The 19,004-nt window shown below is 47.1% G+C and overlaps 1 protein-coding gene across 2 annotated transcripts in view; it reads left to right on the top strand.

The window, feature by feature from the left end:
• Window positions 1-19,004, top strand: part of LOC145356435 (ras-related protein Rab-37-like) — a 134,079-nt gene that overhangs the window by 71,471 nt on the left and 43,604 nt on the right. For both annotated transcript variants that reach the window (XM_080209161.1, XM_080209160.1), the window contains one exon: window positions 16,809-16,850. In XM_080209161.1, the coding sequence (XP_080065287.1) occupies window positions 16,809-16,850 (42 nt within the window). The remainder of the gene's footprint in view (window positions 1-16,808; window positions 16,851-19,004) is intronic.

Raw genomic sequence — 19,004 nt, 5'->3', positions numbered from 1 at the left:
CACAAACAGGACGTATAAAAACACAAACTCAATTTACAAAATAATGGTTGGAATGCGAGTCTTTACAGGGAATCAATTCTTAAAGCTACAGACAATGTGAGTGGAGAGAGGGTTAAGGACAGGTTAAAGAGATGTGTATTGTCCCCAGACAGGACAGTTAGTGAGATTTTGCAAGTCCAGGCAAGTCGTGGGGGTTACAGATAGTGTGACATGAACCCAATGTCCCTGTTGAGGCCGTCCTCATGTGTGCGGAACTTGGCTATCAGTTTCTGCTCAGCGACTCAGCCTTGGAGAATGCTTACCCGAAGGTCAGAGGCTGAATGCCCGTGACCACTGAAGTGTTCACCAACAGGAAGAGAACAGTCTTGCCTGGTGATTGTCGAATGATGTTCATTCATCCGTTGTCGTAGTGTCTGCATGGTCTCCCCAATGTGCCATGCTTCGGGACATCCTTTCCTACAGCGTATCAGGTAGACAATGTTGGCCAAGTTGCAAGAGTATTTACCATGTACCTGGTGGATGGTATTCTCACGTGAGATGATGGTACCCATGTCGATGATCTGGCATGTCTTGCAGAGGTTGCTGTGGCAGGGTTGTGTGGTGTCATGGTCACTGTTCTCCTGAAGGCTGGGTAAACATAAGAACATAAGAAATAGGAGCAGGAGTAGGCCATCTAGCCCTTCGAGCCTGCCCCGCCATTCAATAAGATCATGGCTGATCTGAAGTGGATCAGTTCCACTTTCTCGCTTTCTCCCCAGAACCCTTAATTCCCTTGTCTATCAGAAATCTATCTACCCGTGACTTAAACATATTCAATGAGGTAGCCTCCACCACTTCATTGGACAGGGAATTCCAGAGATTCACTACCCTCTGAGAGAAGAAGTTCTTCCTCAACTCTGTTCTAAACTGACTCCCCCTTATTTTGAGGCTGTGCCCTCTAGTTCTTGTTTCCTTTCTAAGTGGAAAGAATCTCTCTGCCTCTACCCTGTCTGGCCCCTTCATTATTTTGTATGTCTCTATAAGATCTCCCCTCAGCCTTCTAAACTCTAATGAGTACAGGCCCAGCCTATTCAATCTCTCTTCATAGCCTAACCCACTCATCTCCGGTATCAGCCTGGTGAACATTCTCTACACCCCCTCTAAGGCCAAAATATCCTTTTGCAAATATGGGAACCAAAACTGCACACAGTACTCAGCTGCGGCCTCACCAGTGCCCTGTACAGTTGCAGCGAGACCTCCCTGCTTTTATATTCTATCCCCCTCGCTATAAAGGCCAGCATCCCATTCGCCTTCTTGATCACCTGCTGCACTGGGTTTTTGTGATTTGTGCACAAGGACCTCCAGGTCCCTCTGCACAGTAACATGTTATAACTTTTCACCATTTAAATAATAGTCCATTTTACTATTATTCCTTCCAAAGTGGATAACCTCACACTTGCCAACGTTATACTCCATCTGCCAGATCCTTGCCCACTCACTTAGCCTATCCAAATCTCTCTGCAGACTTTCTGTGTCCTCCACACAATTTGCTTTCCCACTCATCTTTGTGTCATCCACAAACTTTATTACCCTACACTCGGTCCCCTCCTCCAGATCGTCTACGTAAATGGTAAACAGTTGAGGCCCCAGCACCGATCCCTGCAGCACGTCACTAGTTACCAACTGCCAACCGGAAAAGCACCCATTTATTCCAACTCTCTGCTTTCTGTTAGATAGCCAATCCTCAATCCATGCTAACACTTTACCCCCAAATCCGTGTACCTTCATCTTATGCAGCAACCTTTTGTGAGGCACCGTATCGAACACCTTCTGGAAATCCAAAAACACCACATACGCTGGTCCCCAGAGTAGTTTGCTGTGGACAATGGTCTGTTTGAGGTTGTGCGGTTGTTTGAAGGCAAGAAGTGGGGGTGTGGGGATGGCCTTGGCGAGATGTTCGTCTTCATCAATGACGTGTTGAAGACTCTGGAGAAGATGTCGTAGCTTCCCTGCTCTGGGGAAGTACTGGATGACGAAGGGTACTCTGTCCACCGTGTCCCGTGTTTGTCTTCTGAGGAGGTCGGTGCGGTTTTTCACTGTGGCGCTTCGGAACTGTCGATCAATGAATCAAATGCCGTATCCTGTTCTTATGAGGGCATCTTTCAGCGTCTGGAGGTGTCTGTTGCGATCCTCCTCATCTGAGCAGATCCTGTGTATACTGAGAGCTTGTCCGTAAGGGATGGCTTCTTTAACGTGTTTAGGGTGGAAGCTGGAGAAGTGGAACATTGTGAGGTTATCCGTGGGCTTGCGGTACAGTGAGGTGCTGAGGTGACCGTCCTTAGTGAAGATGCATGTGTCCAAGAATGCACCCAATTCCGGAGAGTAGTCCATGGTGAATCTGATGGTGGGATGGAACTTATTGATGTCATCATGTAGTTGTTTCAGTGATTGTTCACCATGAGTCCAAAAGGAAGAAAATGTCATCGATGTATTTAGTGTATGGCATCGGTTGACGGTCCTGTGCGGTGAAGAGGTCTTGTTCGAGCCTGTGCATGAAGATGTTGGCATATTGAAGTGTGAATTTGGTCCCTATGGCTGTTCCATGTGTCTGGATGAAGAACTGGTTGTTGAAGGCGAAGACATTGTGGTCCAGGATGAAGCGGATGAGTTTGTAAAATTGCATCTGGAAACTGGCAGTTGTCGGTGTTGAGTAGTGAGGCAGTTGCAGCAATGCCGCCATCGTGGGTGATGCTGGTGTAGAGTGCTGAGACATCCATTGTGACAAGGAGTGTCCCTGGTTCAACCGCTTCATGTGTGCTGAGTTTCTGTAGGAAGTCCGTAGTGTCGCGACAAAAGCTGGGGGGTTCTTTGTACAATGGGTTTCAGGATGCCTTCAACATAACTGGAGAGGTTCTCGCACAGGGTCCCATTGCCTGATACGATGGGATGGCCGGGTGTGTTTGCCTTGTGTATCTTCGGGAGGCAGTAGAGATCTCCAACGTGAGGAGTACGTGGGATGAGAGCACGGAGGGTTCTCTGAAGGTCCGGATCAAAGGTCTTGATCAGTCTGTTGAGTTGAAGGGTGTGTTCTTTGGTCGGATCTGTGGGTAACTGTCTGTTCAGTTCAGTTGTTGACTCATTTCTTTGCAGTAATCCATTCTGTTCAGTGTGACGATGGCCCCTCCTTTGTCTGCTGGTTTGATGACCGTGTTGCGGTTGAAGGCAAGCGTGCCGTATGCCTTCTTGACTTCCTTCTCCACCTGCATTGCCACTTTCAATGACCTGTGTACCTGTATATCCAGATCCCTTTGCTCATCAATACTCTGAAGGGTTCTGCCGTTTACTGTATATTTCCTATCTGTATTAGACCTTCCAAATTGCGTTACTTCACATTTGTCTAGATTAAACTCCATCTGCCATCTCTCTGCCCAAGTCTCCAACCGATCTATACCTGCTGTATCCTCTGATGGTTCTCATCGCTATCTGCAAATCCACCAACCTTTGTGTCGTCCTCAAGCTCACTAATCAAACCAACTACACTTTCCTCCAAATCATTTATATATATTACAAACAGCAAAGGTCCCAGCACTGATCCCTGAGGAACACCACTTGTCACAGCCCTCCATTCAGAAACACACCCTTCCACTGCTACCCTCTGTCTTCTTTGACCGAATAGCAATGGTCACGGGCATTCAGCCTCTGATCTTCAGCTAAGCGTTCTCCAAGGCAGCCTTCACGACACACGACAGTGCAGAGTCACTGAGCAGAGACTGATAGCCAAGTTCCGCACAAATGAGGACGGCCTTAACCGGATCTTGGGTTCATGTCGCACTATCTGTAACCCCCATGACTTGCCTGGACTTGCAAAATCTCACTAACTGTCCTGTCTGGAGACAATACACATCTCTTTAACCTGGGCTTAATGCTATCTCCACTCACATTGTCTGTACCTTTAAGACTTGATTCCCTGTAAAGACTCATTTTCCAACCATTATTTTGTAAATTGAGTTTGTGTTTTCTTATGCCCTGTTTGTGAACAGAATTCCCACTCACCTGATGAAGAAGCAGTGCTCCGAAAGCTAGTGGCTTTTGCTGCCAAATAAACCTGTTGGGCTTTAACCTGGTGTTGTGAGATTTCTTACCCCAGTCCAACGCCGGCATCTCCACATCACTTCTGTGACCGAGCCAGTTCTGTATCCACCTTGCCAGCTCAGCTCTGATCCCATGCTGATCACCTTCTGCACCAGTCTGCCATGAGGGACCTTGTCAAAGGCCTTACTGAAATCCATGGAGACAATATCCACTGCCCTGCCCTCATCAATCATCTTCATCACTTCCTCAAAAAACTCAATCAAGTTCGTGAGACATGACCTCCTCTTCACAAAACCAGGTTGTCTCTCTCTCAGCCAGGAGATTGGCTCCATTTCAGCTCAGGTGAAGCTAATCTCCTCTGAACAGTTGTCTCTTTTCCCAAAAGTCATTCCAATGTCCCAAAACTCTAAACCCCTCCTTTCTACACGTTCTACGTTCTATGTTCTAACCCTCAAGCCATTCATTTACCTCCCTGACCTGCCTTTGCCAACATGGTGAAGCTTGTGGCACGGGTAGTAATTGTGAGATTACAATCCAGGGAGATCTTGCATTTCAATCTGCTCCCTTACTCCTGAAACTGGTCCTACAAGATCTCCACACTGTCCCTCTCTGTGATATTGGTTCCCAAATGAACCAGAGCCTCTGGTGTTTACCCTTCCTTTCCAGAGGATTTGTCATATCCTGAACCCTTGCACACGGGAGGCAACAGGCCAAATGGGACTCATGATCTCGGCTGCAAATGAGGCTGTCCCTCGATCTGTTGAGTCACCCACTGAACAAATATAAATAGCAGGAAGGAACAAGAGATGATGGAGCAACACTTGTGTGTCAGAGATAGAGGAGATGGGCATTGCAGCGGCTGTGGCTGTCACAGAAATAACTATTATACACATCGACTTAAATGTGGTAAATAAAACACAGGCACAGAAAGCAAGAAGAATGAAAGTGGAAACTAACTGAGCTCCATGTTTGAACAGACTCATACAGAAAGACCATTCCGTGACCAAGTTTCTTCAATCAATGAAGGTTCAAATCCCACCATGGCAGCTTGGGAACTTGTTCAAACTCTCTCTTTTCACCGTGACTGTGTATTTTTCCAAGAGGTGATTGGCTGAGTGTATCACTCTTTCTGCTATTTGACTGTGGGCGGGGGGATCTGCTTGTGATGTGCTGAAAGACTCGGGTATGTAAAGAATTCAGAAACTCTGCAGGGATGAATTGGCGAGTGTTGTCTGTCACAAGTCTCTGCCTTGTGTGAACTTGATAATCTCAAACTGCTGGTTGTGTTTGGGAGGTAGTTGAGTTTGAGTCACCCGGAGTATGGGTCAGTGAGGGGTTAGCATTGGTTATCAATCCACTGAAAAATACCAGCTGCTGTGAACAGCCACGGGAGGTCTGGGACCTCACACTGATCTAGCCATTCCTTTACTTGGGGAGGCTTTCGCACAACACAATCATCTTGAGATTTCCCTGTCTCTATCAGCGCACATGGAGGTTCAGAGCAGTGATTCTTTGGCCCTTGGTGCAGCTGGTGGATATGGTGCTGCTGGAAGTGGAATAACAAACCATTGCCCACGCAGGATTAGACCATTGTGTTTGGTCAGTTCTTCTCTGAAGGCAAAGACCAGGCAGATTTAGTGAGGCAGCTCCCTGGAGGATTCTGGCCAACCTGCAGTCATATGCATGTGATGTCCGCTTGTAAACCCTCCTTACGCTCCTGGACAAGATGAAGGGAAGATTTCCATTCTATCCACGTCTGCCTCATGCTCAGCCTGGTGTGTGGAGGGTGGGAAGCTTCTGGGAAGAGAATCAGGCATCGAGTTTCCTTCCCCATTTGTACACGATGCTGATTTTATAGCACTGTAGAATTACAGCGGGATAGACAGCGGCACAGAGGCTTCAGGAAGGTTATGAATTGTTGATTTTCTCTTCCTTTGGTTGCATGATGATCATATCTGAAATTGTGACATTTCTGACAAGAAAAAACTAAGGTGAGGGGTTCCTTCTTGATTTGTATGTAACAAACCTCAGTGCCAATGAGTGTCTTTGAAGCAAAGATCTGTCATTCTGTATACATTCTGTACCGAGTCCATACAGGGAGCTGTCTGCCCAGACTGGGACATCCTCTGGACATCTAATTGGGAGGAATTCTCCTTAAAAAGACCTAAGCGCTGAATTCATGTTAAAACTGGAGTAAATCCCACTGCTTTATTCAGTGGAAGTTTCAAAGTGGATCGAGCACATGTTGTGATTCACACTGATACTCTCTGTGATGCACAATGAAAAGAACAGAGAACAAAGAACAAAGTCAGCCCGGGAAACAGGCCCTTCGGCCCAATGAGCCCACTCCGCCATCTCAACACCACCAGTCCACCTCTCCCCCCACGACCCCTGTCTAATGTTTTATGGCCATCCAGATTGAGGGAAACTGATTTAGGGACAATTTATTACCTCCAATCAGCCTAAGAGCACATCTTTGGGGTGTGGGAGGAAACCGGAGCACCCAGAGAAAACCCACGCAAGCACGGGGAGAATGCGCAAACTCCCACAGACACCGGCCCAAATCCATGTGTCTGCACAGCAAACAGTGATAGTCACTGAGCTGTCGTCCTGCCCAGTGTCTTGTCCAGTTTAGGCACACACTAACGACATGAAGCACTAGGCCAATCTTGAACAACCAAGAGCAGCCCTAGTATGACCCGTTGTCTGTATGCCCCTCGTTGGACACGAGGTGGACTGACTTAAAACCTGTGAATGAAAAGAGAAAAAACATTATTATCATACTATACCCATTTACATTACCAGGGACGCCCCAATGCTAATGACCCTTATTTAAAAGGTTCTCCTATATCCACCCATCTCCAACTCACTCATGTGCCTGTCTAAGTTACTCTTAAAGGACTCTAGCGTGTTTGCCTCCACCACCTTACTTGGCACAGCATTCCATACCCCCATTACCCTCTGTGTGAAAAACCTCCCTCTAATATCTGTGTTATACCTCTCTCCCCTCACCTTAAGTCCATGGCCCCTTGTCCTACATGTCTCTATTATAGGAAAGCTGGGGATAGGATCTATTCCTGCTGGAGAGGTGACAGTGTAGCACTGAGTGGGCCACTGCGCACACCCTGATCTATCAGTGCAGAGATCGGTTGATGTGCAGTAGCCCGCACTGCTGGCTTCCCGATCGCTGGCCTGCCCTTCGACCCTCGCATTGCTGGCCCTGCGACCCACACACAACCCCCACCCCCCGATCGCCAGCACCCCCCTGACGTGTCTGGGCCTGCCGGCCGACCCTGCCCCAATCTCTCCCCCCACCCCGGCAGTCCTGATTCCGCACCCCCCGCACCACCCCACCACCAGCAGTCCCGGGCTCACTAATGATATTTAAATCTTCATTTCCTTCATTTATTCAGCTCTGCACTGATTTGTGGTGTGGATTTGAGGGGAAATCTGGTGGCCGGAGATGTGTGGAGTTGCAAGAGTATTTACCATGTACCTGGTGGATGGTATTCTCACGTGTGATGATGTCATCCGTGTCGATGATCCGGCATGTCTTGCAGAGGTTGCTGTGACAGGGTTGTGTGGTATTGTGGTCACTGTTCTCCTGAAGGCTGGGTAGTTTGCTGCGAACAATGGTCTGTTTGAGGTTGTGTGGTTGTCTGAAAGCAAGAAGTGGGGGTGTGGGGATAGCCCTGGTGAGATGTTCGCCTTCATCAGTGATATGTTGAAGAGTCCGGAGAAGATGTCATAGCTTCTCCGCTCCGGGGAAGTACTGGACGACAAAGGGTACTCTGTCCACCGTGTCCCGTGTTTGTCTTCTGAGGAGATCGGTGCGGTTTTTCGCTGTGGCGCATCGGAACTGTCGATCTATGAGTCGAGCACCATATCCTGAGGGCATCTTTCAGGGTCTGGAGGTGTCTGTCACGATCCTCCTCATCTGAGCAAATCCTGTGTATACGGAGGGCTTGTCCTTAGGGAATGGCTTCTTTAACATGTTTAGGGTGGAAACTGGAGAAGTGGAGCATTGTGAGATTGTCTGTGGGCTTGTGGTACAGTGAGGTGCTGAGGTGACCGTCCTTAATGGAGATGCGTGTGTCCAAGAATGCAACTGATTCTGGGGAATACTCCATGGTGAATCTGATGGTGGGGTGGAATTTGTTGATATCATCATATAGTTGTTTCAGTGATTCTTCACCATGAGGCCAAAGGAAGAAAATGTCATCGATGTATCTAGTGTATAGCATTGGTTGAAGATTCTGTGCAGTGAAGAAGTCTTGTTCGAACCTGTGCATGAAGATGTTGGCATATTGAGGTGCAAATCTGATAGCCAAGTTCCGCACACATGAGGACGGTCTCAACCGGGATCTTGGGTTCATGTCGCACTATCTGTAACCCCCGTGACTTGCCTGGGTTTGCAAAACCTCACTTACTGTACTGTCTGGAGACAATACACATCTCTGTAAACTGTGATCAGTGCTCCTTCCACTCACATTATCAGCCACTTCAGGTCTTGAACAGCAGGTTAGGTGTAAGGATTCGCATTCTAATCAGTAATCTCTAAACTGTCTGTGCTTTATATGCTCTGTCTGAGGCCAGAACTCTCCATTCACCTGACGAAGAGGCAGTCCCCTCGAAAGCTTGTGAGTATTATCAAATAAATCGGTTGGACTAAAACCTGGTGTTGTCAGACTTTTTACTGTAATTACATAGAACATAGAACACTACAGCACAAATAGACCCTTCAGCCCACAAGTTGCGCTGATCATATCCATACCTGTCAGGCCTGTCTATAACTCCCAATCCCATTAAATCCCATATACTCATCCAAAAGTCTCTTAAAAAACCCCAGCGAGTTCGCCCCCACCACCACCGACGGCAGCCGATTCCACTCACCTTCTGAGTGAAAAACTTACCCCTAACATCTCCTCTGTACCTGCTCCCCAGCACCTTAAACCTGTGTCCTCTCGTAGTGACCATTTCAGCCCTGGGAAATAGCCTCCGAGAATCCACCCTATCTATACCTCTCAACATTTTATAAACCTCTATCAGGTCGCCTCTCAACCTTCGTCTCTCCAGGGAGAAGAGTCCCAGCTCCCTCAACCTATCTTCATAAGGCATGCCTCCCAATCCAGGCAACATCTTTGTAAATCTCCTCTGCACCCTCTCAATAGCTTCCACATCATTTCCTGTAGTGAGGCGACCAGAACTGCGCACAGTACTCCAAGTGGGGTCTGACAAGGGTCTTATAAAGTTGCAGCATTAACTCCCGACTCCTAAACTCAATCCCTCGATTAATGAAGGCTAGTCTTCCAGCTCTAGGATCCATTACAACTCATTAATGACATTCTGCTACTTGCTTTACTGATCCTCTTCTCAGAGCACAGACTGTCAGTGGAACTGAGTCATTTAATACCCTGATACACCACCAGTAGTTTACCAATGACATGTCTCTGCATATTGTCACATCTGGGGCTGTTATGGGATTTGCACCTCTGGACCAAGTTGAATGAACTGCAGTGTGATACCATCTCAAAGCCTTTACAGTGGCTTTACATTCTGATTCACATTGTGCAAATCAAACTTTCCCTGTGCGTAACGATAGGTGGTTACACCCTCGGAAGTGACCGTCAGTCCCCATGAGCCACATGGTCAGACGGCTGGTCACGATCTGATGTTATATCTGGCTCTAACTCCCAGAGGTTTTTAATGGCGAGCACATTATACTACAACCCAGTATCAATCTTAAATTACATGTAATACAGTCATCATTTCCCCTTTCCTACGGCAGATTCCACACTTGCTGGAATTTTCCAGCTATTTGTCGCCCAGCCAGATCTCCATTTACTTCAGCGGGACCGGAGAATCCCGAAGAACGGCCGGAGAATTCCTGCCATAATGTTGGTGTTGTTGATGCTGGTTCCATGACCATAGTACCGAGGTTGAATTGTAATTCACTGATCTTATTCATGTGCCCAGCCCTTGGTAATGAATTAATAACCGTTCTGCTGTTAATAGAAAGGGGCTGTTTTTGTTCAGACCTGCAGCATTTGGGGAGGTGGTTCCACTTGTCTCATTGATTGCATTTCTTTCCAAATGGTGACTAGTGGAGTGCCGCAGGGATCGGTGCTGGGGCCTCAGCTATTTACCATTTATAGAGATGATCTGGAGGAGGGGGCTGAGTGTAGGGTGACGAAATTTGCTGATGACACAAAGATGAGTGGAAAAGCAAATTGTGCGGAGGGTGTGGAAAGTCTGCAGAGGGATCTGGATAGGCTGAGCAAGTGGGCGAGGACCTGGCAGATAGAGTATAATGTTAGCAAGTGTGAGGTTATCCACTTTGGCAGGAATAATAGTAGGAGGGATTACTATTTAAAGGGCGAAAAGCTGCCGCATGCTACGGTGCAGAGGGACCTGGGGGTCCTTGTGCATGAGTCGCAAAAATCCAGCCTGCAGGTGCAGCAGGTGGTCAGGAAGGCAAATGGGATGCTGGCCTTTATAGCGAGGGGGATAGAATATAAAAGCAGGGAGGTCTTGCTGCAGCTGTATAGGGCACTGGTGAGGCCGCAGCTGGAGTACTGTGTGCAGTTTTGGTCACCGCACTTGCGCAAGGATATTTTGGCCTTGGAGGGAGTGCAGAGGAGGTTCACTAGGCTGATACCGGAGATGAGGGGGTTGGACTATGAAGAGAGACTAAATAGACTGGGTCTGTACTCGTTGGAGTTTAGAAGGATGAGGGGGATCTTATAGAGACGTATAAGATAATGAAGGGGGTGGATAGGGTAGAGGTAGAGAGATTGTTCCTGCTTAGAAAGGACAGTAGGACTAGAGGGCACAGCCTCAAGATAAGGGGGGAGCAGTTTAGAACGGAGTTGAGGAGGAACTTCTTCACTCAAAGGGTGGTGAATCTCTGGAATTCTCTGCCCGTTGAAGTGGTGGAGGCTACCTCGCTAAATATATTTAAGACCTGGGTAGATAGATTTTTGGTAGGCAAGGGGATTAAGGGTTATGGGGAGAAGGCGGGAATGTGGAACTGATCCACTTCAGATCAGCCATGATCTTATTGAATGGCGGGGCAGGCTCGAAGGGCTAGATGGCCGACTCCTGCTCCTATTTCTTATGTTCTTATGTTCTAAAGCATGGTGCTGTGTGTGTGTGGGGGGGGGGGTGGGGGGCTGCTGTCTGAGGCAGTTGGGACAGAGAACCTTCACACACAGCACAAACATCATCACCCCAATCAAACTTCACCATTTCCTGTATGAACTCTCTGCCTGATGTCTCAGACTGTTTAAAGTTTATTTATTAGTGTCACAAGTAGACTTACATTAACACTGCAATGAAGTTACTGTGAAAATCCTCAGGTCATCACACTCGGGCACACTCTCACTGCAGACTGGAATGTCTCTTTGTTGCAGTCAATCTTTTCAGACCACATCATTGTTTACTCAACAAACCAACCGGTCTTTAACAAACTCATCCAGAAAAATCTCCAAACACACATTTTATCACTAAAATTTTCAAAGCGGCAAGATAAGATGGGATAGGCTGGTGGGATGAAAGATGGTGATCGAGAATGAGGTCCTTAGCAAGAAGGCTCCAAATTTGTACAAGATCATCCCTGGGTTTTTTAGAATTAGAATTAGAAATCCTACAGCACAGCAAGAGGCCATTCAGCCCATCGAGTTTGCACCAACCACAATCCCACCCAGGCCCTGCCCCCACGTCCCCACAAATTTACCCACTAATCCCTCTAACCTACACATCTCAGGACACTAAGGGCCAATTTTAGCATGGCCAATCAACCTAACCCACACACCTTTAGACTGTGGGAGGAAACTGGAGCACCCGGAGGAAACCCACTTAGACACGAGGAGAATGTGCAAACTCCCGAGCTGGGAATCGAACCCAGGTCCATGGAGCTGTGAAGCAGGAGTGCTAACCACTGTGCTACTGTGCCACCCACGTTTTCTTTCTCATCACCAGATCAAAAGAACAAAAGAACAAAATCAGCCTGGGAAACAGGCCCTTCGGCCCAACGAGCCCGCGCCGCCATCTCAACACCACCAGTCCCCCTCTCCCCCCACGACCCCTGTCTAATGTTTTATGGCCATCCAGATTGAGGGAAGCTGATTTAGGGACAATTTATTCCTGCCAATCAGCCTAACAGCACATCTTTGGGGTGTGGGAGGAAACCGGAGCACCCGGAGAAAACCCACGCAAGCACGGGGAGAATGCGCAAACTCCCACAGACACCGGCCCAAATCCATGTGTCTGCACAGCAATCAGCGATAGTCACTGAGCTGTCGTCTTGCCCAGTATCTGGTCCAGTTTAGGCACACACTAACGACATGAAGCACTAGGCCAATCTCGAACAACCAAGAGCAGCCCCAGTATGACCCATCGCGTGTATGTCCCTTGTTGGACACGAGGTGGACCGACTTAAAACCTGTGAATGAAAGAGAAAAAACATTATTATCATACTATACCCATTTACATTACCAGGGACGCCCCAATGCTAATGACCCTTATTTAAAAGGATCTCCTATATCCACCCATCTCCAACTCACTCATGTGCCTGTCTAAGTTACTCTTAAAGGACTCTAGCGTGTTTGCCTCCACCACCTTACTTGGCAGAGCATTCCATACCCCCACTACCCTCTGTGTGAAAAACCTCCCTCTAATATCTGTGTTATACCTCTCCCCCCTCACCTTAAGCCCATGGCCCCTCATACTGTGTGTCTCTAACATAGGAAATAGCTTACCTCTGTTTACTCTATCTATACCCTTCATAATCTTATATACCTCTATTAGATCCCCCCTCAGTCGGCGTCTTTCAAGGGAAAAGAGCCCCAATTTCTTCAATCTTTCCTCATACCCCAGTCAATCATTGGATCAGAAGGTCAGTGATTGAAATTCTGCCACCATTTCAGGGCCCACTCGATTCAGCAAAATGTCTGCCTGATATCTGACGTGACCACATCGTCACGTAGCCACGTGACAGCCTGGTCCACAGCAATCACACAACTATCATTCATCACTGCTTTGTAAAAACTCCCCTGATTCCTGAAGGAAATCTGCTGTCCTTCCCTGGGCTAAACACAGTAAGAAGTCTCAAAACACCAGGTTTAAGTCCAACCGATTTATTTGATAGTAAAGTTGCAAGCTTTCGAGTGAGCTTTCAAAACTAGTGAGGTTGCTACCAAATAAACCTGTTGGACTTTAACCTGGTGTTGTCAGACTTCTTACTGTGTTTACCCCAGTCCAACGCTGGCGTCTCCACATCATTCCCTGGGGTGTCCAGGTGACTCCACACACACAGCAATGCCACCCAGCTCAAGACCAATTAGAGATGAGAATCAAGTTTGGTTTTGCCAGCGACACCCACATCCTCACAAAGGATTAAAAAAACACGTGTTGTCAATCGAGTACAAGTGCAAAATAGAAACTGTTTCTCTAATGAGATTGATCTGTAACCCAAGCAGATATTTATATACTCAGTTAAAGAGCCCTACCCACAGACACCCACACACCCACTCAGCAGGGCCACAGACTGAAGCTCCTCACATTCACAGCCCTGTACCCAGGTAGAAATCTGATAAACACACCAGAAAATTCAAGAAAACAAATAGAACATTCCCGAAAAACAGCAAAGTCGTATATTTCCAGGGGGAGTTTAAGATCCCAGCTGTGGAAGCACTCTTGATTCTTCAGTTAGAACTCATGGGGTCAAGTCCCTCTCGTGATACATGCACAGTCTGGGGTGTCACAGTGTGGTTGAATTTAAAATACAGTTGGAGTGTGACAAGTTAAAATCCAATCCCAGTGTCTGGTGCTTAAACAAAGGAAACTACAAAGGGATAAGGAAGGAGTTGGCTAAGGTAGACTGGGAGCAAGAACTTTAGAATGGGACAATTGAGGAGCAGTGGGGGACTCTCAAAGTGATCTTTCACAGCGCTCAGCAAAAGTCTATCCCAGTGATAAGGAAGGACTGTAAAAAGAGAGATAGTCAGCAATGGATATCTGAGGAAATAAAGGAGGGATCAAATTGAAAGAAAATGCATACAAAGTGGGAAAGATTAGTGGGAAATTAGAGGATTGGGAAATCTTTAAAGGTCAACAGAAAGCCAGGAAAAAAGCTACAAAGAAAAGTAAGATGGATAATGAGAGTAAACTAGCTCAGAATATAAAAACAGAAACAAAAAGTTTGTACAAATGTGTAAAACGAAAGTAAGTGGCGAAAGTAAACATTGGTCCTTTCGAAAAGGAGAAGGGGGATGTAATAACTGGAAATGAGAAACTGGCTGAGGCATTGAACAGGTGTGGTGTTCAGGGGTATGGTGAGCGAGCAGGTAAGTGGAGCTGAGTCCACAGAAAGATCAACCTGATCTTATTGAATGGTGGAGCAGGCTCGAGGGGTCAGATGGCCGACTCCTGTTCCTAGATCTTATGTTCTTATGTCACTCCCGTGCCATACTGAGGGAGTGCTGCACTGTTATAGATGCCCTCATCTGAGTGATGTGGAGATGCTGGTGTTGGACTGGGGTGGGCACAGTAAGAATTCTCACAATACCAGGTTAAAGTCCAACGGGTTTATTTGGAAGCTCAAGCTTTTGGAGTGCTGCTCCTTCATCAGAAGAGCTGGGTTCACAAAGAGGGCAAATATAGACACAGACTCAATTGCAAGAACCTCCCAAACATGGCAATGCTCTCGCGCCTGCTCTGCCATTCAATAAGATCATAGCCGATCTTTCTGTGGACTCAGCTCCACTTACCCGCCCGATCACCATAACCCTTAATTCCTTTACTGTTCAAAAATGTTTCTATCCTTGCCTTAAAAACATTCAATGAGGTAATCTCAACTGCTTCACTGGGCAGGGAATTCCACAGATTCACAATCCCTTGGGTGAAGAAACCCGAGATAGAGCAGAGGTGATGATTTGAGCTCAGGACCAGTTCCTCAGCTTGCAGTGAGCACTGTGACTCTACCTCCAGCCAGGGTACATCTCCCCTGATCAATGCCTTGCACTGAACCAAACTGTTCACAACCTTGGCATCCTGTTTGTACCCAAGCTGAGCTTCTGACCCTCTCTCTGCTTCGTCACTGAGAATCCACCGATCTATCTATAGAACATAGAACACAGAACATAGAACATTCCAGCGCAGTACAGGCCCTTCGGCCCTCGATGTTGCGCCGACCAGTGGAACCAATCTAATGACCCTCTAACCTAAACTATTCCAATGTTATCCATATGCCTATCCACTGACCATTTGAATGCCCTTAAAGTTGGCGAGTCCACAACTGCTGCAGGCAGGGCATTCCACGCCCTTACTACCCTCTGAGTAAAGAACCTACCTCTGACATCCGTCCTATAATTACCACCCCTTAATTTTAAGCTATGTCCCCCTTGTGTTAGCCATCACCATCCGAGGTAAAAGGCTCTCACTGTCCACCCTATCTAATCCTTTGATCATCTTGTATGCCTCAATCAGGTCACCTCGTAACCTTCTCTCTAACAAAAATAACCTCAAGTCCCTCAGCCTTTCCTCATAAGACCTCCCCACCATACCAGGCAATATCCTGGTAAACCTCCTCTGCACCCTTTCCAATGCCTCCACATCTTTCTTGTAATGCGGCGACCAGAACTGTACACAATACTCCAAGTGCGGCCGCACCAGAGTTTTGTACAGTTGTAACATGACCTCACGGCTCCAAAATTCAATCCCTCTACCAATAAAAGCTAATACACCGTAAGCCTTCTTATCAATCTTATCAACCTGGGTGCCAACTTTCAGGGATCGATGCACATGTACCCCGAGATCTCTCTGCTCGTCGACACTACTGAGTCCTTCCATTAGCCCTATATTCTGTACTCCTGTTACTCTTACCAAAGTGAATCACCTCACACTTTTCCGTATTAAACTCCATTTGCCACCTCTCAGCCCAGCTCTGCAGCTTATCTATGTCCCTCTGCAAACTGTAACATCCATCCTCAATGTCTACAACTCTTCCGACTTTGGTGTCGTCAGCAAATTTACTAATCCATCCTTCTACACCCTCATCCAGGTCATTTATAAAAATGACAAACAGCAGTGGCCCCAAAACAGATCCCTGAGGTATACCACTTGTAACTGAACTCCAGGTTGAATATTTCCCACCAACCACCACCCTCTGTCTTCTGTTAGCTAGCCAATTCCTGATCCAAACTGCTAAATCACCCTCAATCCCATGCATCTGCATTTTCTGCAGAAGCCTACCATGGGGAACCTTATCAAACGCTTTGCTAAAATCCATATACACCACGTCAACTGCCTTACCCTTATCGACCTCTTTGGTCACCTTTTCAAAAAACTCAATAAGGTTTGTGAGGCACGACCTACCCTCCACAAAACCGTGTTGACTATCCCTAATCAATTTATTTCCCTCTAGATGATTATAAATCCTATCCCTTATAATTCTTTCCAAAACTTTGCCCTGCACTGCGACATTGGAAACATTGATTGGACAGTCACTCTGATGGAGATTCTCAGTGAATGGGGGGGAGGAGGGGGGGGGGTTCCAGTTGGTTTGGGGAATGAGTCACACAGCAACACTGTTAATTCAGGAGTAGGTCAGTAGATGCAGCAAGTCCTCAGGATTGCTACTTGGACTGACACGAGTTGATCGCAATGGCAGTCTCTCTGATCATTAACCCTGACATGTGTGTTCCTTGCTGCTAACAGACTTTTCTTCTTTTTTACAGAATAAAGTGGTGGTTGTGGACGGGGTTAAAGTCAAATTACAGGTCAGTGCTTGGTGACAACAACAAAAATCACTGGACACAGTTTCACACAGAAGAGCTGAGGGATTTTCAGCAGGTGGCTACAGGAATCCTTTGCAAAACCTCCTCACAATCAGAAAAAACTAAACAGGCGGAAAATTAAAATGTACAGTACAGCTCAATCTCTCAGGAAGACAAAGGAACACAATATAAACCTCCTGTAATCACTGACACACACCCATCGATCCCCATGATTGCTGGCACACTCCTATTGGCTTCTGTAATCACTGATACACTCCAATAGATCCCTGTAATCATTGGCTCACTCCCAAAGATCTCTGTAATCTCTGACACTTTCTATTAGATCCCAGTATCCAATGACACACTACCGTAGATCTCTGTAATCACTGACAGATTCCTGTAGATCCCTGTAAGCATTAGGTCACTCTGATAGATCCCTGTAATCAATGACTCTTTCCATTAGATCCCTGAATCCACTGGCATGTTTCTGTGGATCTCTGTAATCACTGACACACTCCCATAGATCCCTCTAGTCACTGGCTAACTCCCATAGATCTCTGTAATCATTGGATCACTCCCATAGATCTCTGTAATCACAGATACTTTCCAGTAGATCCCTGCAATCACTGACACACTCCCATCGATCACTATTAGCACTGCCATTGTCCCCTGGACCCCAATATTCACTGACACTTTCTGTGGATTTCTGTACTCACTGATACTCTCCAGTAGATCCTTCTAATTACTGACACACTCCCATAGATCCCTGTAATCACTGTCAGATTCCCATAGACACCTGTAATCATTGGATCATTCCTATAGATCCCTGTAATCACAGACACTTTCCATTAGATCCATTTTCCACTGACACATCCTGATAGATCCCTGTAGTCACTGACATGCTCCCATAGATCCCTGTAATCACTGGCACACACCTGTCAATCCCAGTAACCTCTGGCAGGTTCCAGTAGATCCCTGTGATCACTGGCACACTCCTGTAGATACCTATAATCTTTGATACAGTCGAGTGGATCACTGCAATCACTGATAAACTCCAGTAGATCCCTGTAACCACTCATCCACTCCCACAGATCTCTGTAATAATTGGATCACTCCCATAGATCCCTGTAATCATTGACACTTTCCACTAGATCCCGGCAGTCACTGACCCACACACCCTGTAATCTCTGTTATACTCCGGTAGATCCCTGTAATCATTGACAAACTCCCATTGATCTCTGTAATCACTGTTTGTTTTGTCCTGCTTTATAAATTGGTGACACGTTGCTGGGAGATTTGTCAGCTCAGTACTGAGATGTGTGTTTAATCATTCAGGGGCAGTATTTGGAGATGAAAGTGCCAGCAGCTGGAGCAGCCATGATTACACCTGAGTTGCAGCTCTCGGGGAGAATGCGGGAGATTGTATTTTCTCTTCATTAGTGATGGTGACAGAGCAGGATCATGCCTTTTCAGGCACAACCGCTGACCTGAATGTTACCGTTTCTCAAAGCTGATGAGCGAGGGCTGCTCTTGGATGTTTCGAGAGTGGCCCAGTACTTCGCGTCGTTAGTGTACGCTTAAAACCTGGACCAGCAGCTGGGCACCACGACAGCTCAGTGACTATCACTGTTTGCTGTGCAGACACATGGATTTGGGCCGGTGTCTGTGGGAGTTTGCGCATTCTCCCCGTGCTTGTGTGGGTTTTCTCCGGGTGCTCCGGTTTCCTCCCACACCCCAAAGATGTGCACTTAGGCTGATTGGGTGTAACAAATTGTCCCCAAATTAGTCTCCCCTAAATCGGGTTTCCAATGGGGGAACCATGAGCATAGACACGGGTCAAGGGTGGAGGAAGAAAAACACTTTGTTAAGATGGCGGTGCGGGCTCGTTGGGCCGAAGGGCCTGTTTCCTGTGCTGGGTTGTTCTTTGTTCTTTCAAACAGCCCAGGATGAAACTCCTGCACTCTGGGATCTTACTGTGCCTATTGGTGGGCCCAGACACAGGGACATCACTACAGAGACCATTCTCTCTCCCTTTATTGATGGGTTGTGAGCATCACTGGCATGGCCGGGATTTGTCACCCTCGAGCAGTTGTGTGTGAGATGTGTTTGTCGGAGGTGTTTGAGAGGCTCATTTATCAGTGAGAGAACCAAGAACAA

The sequence above is a fragment of the Carcharhinus amblyrhynchos genome, chromosome 21, assembly GCF_965287045.1.
Source record: "Carcharhinus amblyrhynchos chromosome 21, sCarAmb.v2.hapA, whole genome shotgun sequence".
In the NCBI taxonomy this organism is placed as follows: Eukaryota; Metazoa; Chordata; class Chondrichthyes; order Carcharhiniformes; family Carcharhinidae; genus Carcharhinus; species Carcharhinus amblyrhynchos.
This window is presented reverse-complemented; position numbering and strand designations above follow the sequence as displayed.